This window comes from Miscanthus floridulus, chromosome 17, assembly GCF_019320115.1.
Source record: "Miscanthus floridulus cultivar M001 chromosome 17, ASM1932011v1, whole genome shotgun sequence".
NCBI classification, from domain to species: domain Eukaryota; kingdom Viridiplantae; phylum Streptophyta; class Magnoliopsida; order Poales; family Poaceae; genus Miscanthus; species Miscanthus floridulus.
This window is the reverse complement of record NC_089596.1, coordinates 9,190,093-9,198,142: the sequence shown is the minus strand read 5'-3', so window position 1 is coordinate 9,198,142 and position 8,050 is coordinate 9,190,093. Positions and strand designations below refer to the sequence as shown.

Genomic DNA, 8,050 nt, shown 5'->3' with positions numbered 1-8,050 from the left:
TAGGAAAAATGCATTTTACTCTTCAAGATAGTATGTGTTGTTCCACTATCTACAATATATATATATTTTATTCACTTGCAAGCTCTTGAGACAATGGTTCATCCATTCTCTTCAAAATAAAACATACTAATAAACAGTACTATCTATTGAAAAACAATTATTATGTAGTGAAACATACGAAAATGAATACTAATTAAATACAAGCATAATGCAAATTTATTCATTACTTTATAAGATGAAACATGCTTCATTAATACTACTATTACATTGCATTTATTCATGCATGAAGAAGAATTAACGACGAGATCAATTATTCTTGGATGAAGAAATCAGAAACATCAAGATAAGTTGCGGTGTTGTGCTCATATTCTCCAATATCTGTCGCACTAAATATATTATCATCAAAAATATTATCACCACTACCACTTGCAAAGTTTGTCTCCATCTTTTTGTTCTTTTTCTCGGGTGATTCTTGATAGAGATCAACAAGATATTTTGGTGTGCGACAGTTGCGTGTCCAATGAGATCTTCCACCGCAACGATGGTATGCATTTTTTGTTTCATCAATTTCGCCTTTATCTTTATCCCCCTTTCTCGCCTCTTATGGGAATTTTTCGTGTTCTTAAATTGAACACCATAATTTCCTCTACCATGACCATGTCCATATCCACGACCACGTCCGTGTCCACGTCCGCGGCCACGACCACGCCCACGTTCACTCCCACTATTTTGATTATCATATCTAGCTGTATTTACTTCAGGGGGTGGATTTGAACCACTTGGACATGTCTCATGGTTTTTCATCAAAAGCTCATTGTTTTGTTCAGCCACAAGCAAACAAGAAATGAGTTTAGAATATTTCTTGAATCCTTTCTCACGGTATTGCTGCTGAAGCAGCACATTTGATGCATAGAATGTAGAGAATATTTTCTCTAGCATCTTGTCATCCGTTACTTTTTTTCCACACAACAGTAATAGTGATGTGATTCTAAACATGGCTGAATTGTATTCAAAAATACTTTTATAGTCATGCAACCTTAGGTGCAACCACTCATAACGAGCTTTAGAGAGGATCACTGTTTTCTGATGATCAAATCTTTCTTTTAGTTTGTTCCAAAGAACAAGGAGATCCTTATCAATAAGGTATTCAACATTTAGACCTTCATGGAGGTGGCGGAGAATTAAAATTAAAGCCTTAGCTTTATCTTGACTAGATGTATTATTTTTTCTTTGATCGCATCACCAAGCCCATTGGCATTCAGGTGAGTTTCAGCATCTAGCACCCATGACAAGTAATTCTTGCCCGAAATATCCAGAGCCGTGAAATCAAGCTCGGTGTAACACTCTAAATTTTGCATATTTTGAAATAGGAGAAAATTGGTTAATTATGCATTTTGTGGGAATTTGAATTTAGGAAAATAATAAATTTTATCAAATAAAAATCAAAAGTAGGTTCACAGTCATGTGTTTGCATCCATGCTGCTGCATGTTTTTTTGTATTGCTTGATTTGAAATCAGATTCCAAGTTGAATTGAATTTGCATTCGAAAGTGATTTTGAAATTTGTTTTGCAAAAATTGGAAACTGGATTCTCCCTCCTCCTTTCTCCTTTCGGCCCAGTTGGTCATCTGGTTTTTCCCTCGCTCGGGACGCATCCAGCAAGTCGGCCTGCCTCGCTCGCGGCTGTTTCTGCACCCGCTCCGCAAGGGCCATCAGCGTGCCGCACCGGCCCAGCGAGGCGCTGGCCCAGCTCCTCTCGCCCGTAGACCCGCGCGCCCTCCTCTCCAGCCGCTGACCGCCTGGGCCCAGCCGTCAGGTCTTCCCCTTCCTTTCGCCGTGGCCGGCTCGGACTCCGTCCCACGCCATTGTCGAGTCCACCTCCATCACGAGCCGCGGGAGCCGTGCCACCCAAGAACCCGGCCCAATAAATAGCGGCCGCGTCTCCTCCGCCTTTCTATCCCATCTGCCGCACCATTTTTCGCCCAAGCAAGACACAGCCGCGCTTCGCCCTAGCACCACCGCAACCGTCGCCATCCACCGAGCGTCGCGCCGCCATCGTTGCTTCCTTGTCCTCCGTTTCGGCTCCGGTGAGATCCCCACCCCCTCCTCTTTCCCCCGGGTTTCTCCGTTTGAAAAAATGAGCACTGTGGAGCCTCAACCGCGAGCTCCGGCGAGTCACTCATGGCGCCGCCGTGGTCAAGCCACCGTCGGCACTGTTCCGGCGCATCTTCTTTCTCTCTCTTCCGCCAAGTCCAATCTAGGCCGTTCAGATCTAATCCAATGGCCCAAAACCGAAGATACCCCTTCGCCACCGGTTTTACAAAAAACCCCTTACAATTATTTCAGATTCAACCCGCAGTCAAAGCGTGTTTTCAAGATTCTGTTTTTGCCTTTTAAAAGCGTATTTTGGTTCGGTAATATTGAAATACGTTTTCAGCTATTTACAGTTTTGCCATTCAACTTGTTTTAGCCATAAAATCTCCGTTTTAACTCCGATTTGATCTGTTCAAGTTGCGTTAGGTTCGTAATTGAGTAATCTACATGTTTATGTTACTGTAAAGTAGATTTCCAACTTTTAAAATTCGAGGTTAGATTTAATCTATTATTTTGCTGTAAGAAAACTAGTTTAATTCATAACTTTTCCGTTTTAGCTCCGATTTTTGTGATCTTCACGTCTGTGTGTTCGTAGCGAGACGTAGATTCGTTTTCCAAACTTTTCATCTTGATTCTTTGCTGTTGGTGTACTGTTCTAATCTATAGCTTTATTTACTTTGCATGATTGCTCCTGGATGTTTGTGTGTTGCTGTGGTTATCGAGTATAGACGGTGAGCAATTCGTTCGAGATCAAAGGTACAACTTTGACGAGCAGGACTAGCAGGAGTACTTTGCTCAAGGCAAATATAGTATGGGATCATCCTGGTTTCCTATTCACTTTAATGTGTATGTAAGAATGTGGAGAACAAATTTAGAGAGAAAGGAAATGAGATGTTCTCTTTGAGTCTGTTCTCTTATCTTATTTCCAATACATAAGCCCTCCTGTATATAGCCATACATGTGAGATGGAGTTACAAGAATTGATACTAGGAGAGTTACATCATTGATGAAGTAGAAGGTTATAACTTTGACAGTATAGGGGTTATGGACATCCACATTAATATTTCATAACAGAGGGGAGGCCCCATTCGCTTGGAGAAATTCTGGAGGAATTTGGATAAATCTAGAGGAATTTGTGAGAGAAAAACACTGTTTTGGATAAAAAAAACGGATCAAGCCGAATTTAAGGGCACGCGAATGGGACCTAAAGCTGGATCACGTGTAAACATGTGTGTAAAGATAGCTGAAGTTGTCAACTCTAAGTACCGATGGAATGGAGGTCAACTGTGGCAGCCGTGCAGTGCGAAATGTTAGTTGGTCGACCATGAGCAAGAATAAAGAAGCACACAAATCCGGGGGCGCACCGCGCATGGCAGCCACCAGCACTAGCAGCTTCATTCTTCTGTTTCGACGGCAAGTCAATCGCCGCCAAAATGTACTACTCCAACGTACATGTTGCCCAACCACCGTGCATCTACTACCGGTCCTCGCTCTAGAAGCTTCTTCTATATACTATTCAGCAGCATTTTGCACAACAAAGAAGACTGAAACTACACACTAGAGATGCATGCATGGAACATATATAACACCGTCTCTCTTTTAAGTTTGGTGGTGTATATATATATGTACAGTAAGAGCACACAGCATATATGACTTTTATGAGATGATTTTTTTTACCACATTCCACGAGCAACGTTAACGCACGTCTTTATAATAAAATGGCAGTGCGGCCACGTTATCTTCTATCGTATTTAGGGGGTGTTTGGTTTTTTAGTCGCTCCTAAAATTTATGTCACATCGAATATTTAGATACTAATAAAGAGCATTAAATATAGATTAATTATAAAATCAATTACATAGATGGAGGCTAATTTGCGAGACGATTTTTTAAGCCTAATCAATCTGTCATTAGCGCATGTTACTGTAGCACCACGTTGTCAAATCATAGACTAATTAGGCTTAAAATATTCGTCTCGCAAATTAGTCGTAAATTATGCAATTAATTTTGTAATTAGTCTATATTTAATACTCTATGCATGTATCAAAACATTCGATATGACAGAAATTTTAGTACCGCATAGAGAACCAAACAGGGCCTTATTCATTGTGTCGACCCAAGATCTGGATCTGAGAAAGGACGAGGATCCACATATGGGAAAATATTTTTTTTAATTCGGATTTTGAAATAAAAATAAAAAATGGCAAATCATATTGCTATGTCCACTCGGCCATGAATCCAGTCTTACACTTATAGCAATTTACTAGTACGTGCATTGCAAATGGAACGTGTATATATATATATATATATATATATATATATATATATATATATATATATATATATATATATATATATATATACCTTGCATAGTTTATTTTAATATGTTTCGGAATTAAACTATATATCGTGGTTGGACACACCTATTCTAACTTGTAGCATAGGTCATAACTCATAAATTTGGATCACGGACGAGACAATAAACCAAACTTAACTCTTTCTCTAATTTATCATGTAGTATTACTTTTAGTAAAATCGGTCATGACTTTTATGCTCAGAAAACTAGAGAAATAAATAAATAATTATCATTTTAATATTAAATCAAGGTATATTAACCCGTGGCGAATGTCAAGGCAGCTGCTTCCAACCAAGCACTATCAATCTTTAATGTCCGCTATAGTACATTACTTGTAGAATCCCAATGAAGTTAGACGTACTATCATGGACTCTGCTTACCAGTACAACGCACTCTTGAATTGATACGGTCCTACTCCCTCTATCTCTAAATAACTGTCGCCGTTGGTGTGTGTGCCGCAAGTTTGACTCAATTTATAAAAAATATGTACAATATTTGTATCTCTAAATAGATTTATTAAAAAACTAGATTAAAAGATCTTTCCAATAATACTAATTATATACCATAAATATTAATATTTTTAATATATATTTAGTCAAAGTTTTTTCTCAAGAAACAAAAACGACATATATTTAAGGATAAAGGAACGATAGCTAATTGTATTTGTAATGATTGATCGATGAGGATGAAAGCAAAACGGTCTGGCTGGATTCAAAGCTTTTGAACATATGGTTTCATAGAAAAATCGTAAAAAGAAGAGGAACCAAAATATGAACCCAATGTGACACGGGGTGTGTGTGTATAGGAACAGAAAAACAGAACAAAAAAAACCAAGGCCAGGCATGCTGCACTCGATCTCTGACAGTGGGTCCGGCGAGGGAGGGGGTTTGGTGTGTTGCGGGGGTTAGGTGGCGAGAGTCGGAGCAGACGAAATTGGGTAGTCGGATCGGAGTGAAGAGAAGAGAAGGCATCGGCGGATTTGTGGCTGGCGGAGGTGGACTCGATTGCGTTCCTGCCGCCGCGGTTTTAAAAGGAAATCCCCCTTCCGTCTCCCCCACCTGGCACAACCAACCACCTCGCTCGATTCGCCATCGACCTCGATCCAGCCAGCCGCCGCCGCAGCAGCAGCAGCAGCCATGTCCAAGGTCTTCACCCTCGAGGACGTCGCCAAGCACAACTCCAAGGAGGATTGCTGGCTCATCATCGGCGGCAAGGTATACATCTCCCTCTACCCTTCCCCTTTGCCCCTTCCCCTTCCCTATGGTGGATGGATGGTCGATGTCTCTTCTTGTCTTCCTCGCCCAGCCAACCATGGCTCCCTTGGTTGATCGGATCCCCCGAGTCCCGATCCAAAGATTAGATTTTGCGTCTCCTACTCACGCCGACTGGCTGCCCGCCGGCCGGCCCTGCTTAGTTATTTTGGTGCTATATAGGTAGTCTTGTTTTGTCCAAGATGGATTCTTGATTCTGCGTATGCAGGCGACGAGCCCGCAGATCCGGCGGAGGCCATCGCGGTTGGTTGGTCCGGCGCTTGTTTCCCGCGTAGACTCTTGCGCTAGCGCTAGTATCTGCTCTCGGGGCGGCCGATTCAGAGTCAGACAGCCCCCTAGTTTGTCAGCTGATGAATCGCGCTGCTCTGTGGGTGTTTCGTATCTGCAAGCAGACCCCCACGTTTAGTTGGTATATACTTGGCAATTGCCTGCGCCTTTGTACTTGTGATGTCATCTTTTATCCTCATGTCTCGTTGTAACGTGGAAATTCCTTTTATGAAAAGTGCCATAGTGCGGTCAGCACGTCATTTAATCTTGTTTCTTTTTTGCGACAGGTATTTCAGCATGCCCTGTGTCGCTCCATCTTGTTTGCTAGAGGCCATTGAAACATCAGTAACAGCTCCTTGATAGAAATGCATACTACCATTCTGGATGTTTTGCCTGCCCCCCAACAATTCAGTAGCCAGTAATGTTATCAGCGTCACATTAAATGTCCACGATTCTGCTAAGTGGGTTCGTAGACTTGCAGTACAATTAGTTCCGAAAGACATTATCTTCCCTCTTGAATGTATTAACCTTTGCAGATGTTTTGCCCCCAACAATTCAGTAGGTGATAATGTTGTCAACATCGGATTGTCCATAATTCTTCTAAGTGGGTTCACAGACTTGTATACGTTACTTTTGAAAGTCATTCTCTTCGCTCTAATATATTCTGCCCCTTCCAGAAGCTCATTGTAAATTGTGAATTCTGTTCATCAAGGTGCCACAGCTGTGTACTGCTAGGGAAAGCAAGTGCCTTAAACATTGTTGAACTAGCGAGTCTGCATTATTTTATCTTCACATTGATGTAAGCATGTAAATCGATGGAGTACAATTTTAATTCATGGAGTAGATTTTTTTTAAAGACTGCTAAAGTACAAGTTTAGTACCTCGGTTGCTGACCAATCATATAGAGCACATAGATGTTTCCTATTGCCTTTTTCCAAGATTGATGGTTTTCTTATCTTAGATGAGACATGCTACTTAACCTTAATGAAACTTGTTATGTCTTCTTAGCCTTCCTTGGAAACCTGAAGGTTTCTTTTGCATAACATTATTTCACATTGACATGTTGATCATTGCTGGTGGCATTGCACCAGCTATTTCATTAATGTTGCTACAATCTTATCCTTTTCTCTGTAAGAACCTCACCAGCTGTGTGCTTTGCTGTGGAATAGGTATATGATGTGACAAAGTTTTTGGAAGACCACCCAGGAGGTGATGATGTTTTGCTGTCCTCAACTGGTATGCCATCTTGTCTTTATGTACCAGCAGTACCACTAACCAGTGCCTGACCAAGGTTGTGAAAGATACGCTGTAACAACAATCCATTTCAACCTTATACAGGCAAGGATGCAACTGATGATTTCGAGGATGTCGGGCACAGCAACACTGCCCGTGCGATGATGGATGAGTATTTAGTGGGTGAAATCGATGCATCGACGATCCCTTCTAGGACGAAGTATGTCCCCCCCAAGCAACCGCACTACAACCAGGACAAGACCCCCGAGTTTGTTATCAAGATCCTCCAGTTTTTGGTTCCCCTGGCAATCCTGGGCTTGGCTGTTGCCATTAGGATGTACACCAAGTCGGAGTCTGCTTAGCTTTGTTGCCCTTGCCCCCCTCGGGATTGTAAGAGTCGAACTTGTCGAATAAGCTAGCAAGAGTTTTGTGAGGTTTTATTACATGTGTAACTTGTGATGAAATTCATCGAATGTTCTGAGCTGCTGTGGATTCTGTGGTCCTTGGGTGTCCATTTTGTGCTTAAAAGTGTGATCGAAGTGCATCGTACTTAACTAGATGTCCTTGTGTAACTAGATTCAGATATTTCAAAATTCTATAAGGTCGCTGATTGTTTCAAACCAGCAGCTATCAACTGTTTGCCTCTTGGTTTTGTTGAGTTGGCTGCTGTCAGTTACACAAGCCAATATTGTACTGTCATTTCTGATTATCTAAGTTTATTTATCTGACAATAATATGACTAGCGGGTTATAATAGTACTAGTTGCACTATATTTGCAAGCTACCCTTCTGATTTGTTAGGCAACACTTACTATCAGCATCTCGGAAGCAGG

The 8,050-nt window shown here is 41.4% G+C and overlaps 1 protein-coding gene across 1 annotated transcript; it reads left to right on the top strand.

Moving 5' to 3' along the window:
- The first annotated feature begins 5,391 nt into the window (after positions 1–5,391).
- Positions 5,392–7,848, top strand: LOC136516583 (cytochrome b5). The gene is made up of 3 exons (XM_066510014.1): positions 5,392–5,661; positions 7,155–7,221; positions 7,324–7,848. Exons 1-3 carry the CDS (start codon positions 5,584–5,586, stop codon positions 7,578–7,580), a joined length of 402 nt encoding a protein of 133 aa, XP_066366111.1. The 5' UTR covers positions 5,392–5,583; the 3' UTR covers positions 7,581–7,848.
- The last annotated feature ends 202 nt before the right edge of the window (positions 7,849–8,050 follow it).

Excerpts from the sequence above, each read along its gene's own strand:
- LOC136516583 (XM_066510014.1), top strand. The coding sequence starts at position 5,584 with ATGTCCAAGGTCTTCACCCTCGAGGACGTCGCCAAGCACAACTCCAAG. Across the intron at positions 5,662-7,154 it reads GGCTCATCATCGGCGGCAAG|GTATATGATGTGACAAAGTT; the intron begins GTATACATCTCC and ends GCTGTGGAATAG. Across the intron at positions 7,222-7,323 it reads TGTTTTGCTGTCCTCAACTG|GCAAGGATGCAACTGATGAT; the intron begins GTATGCCATCTT and ends AACCTTATACAG.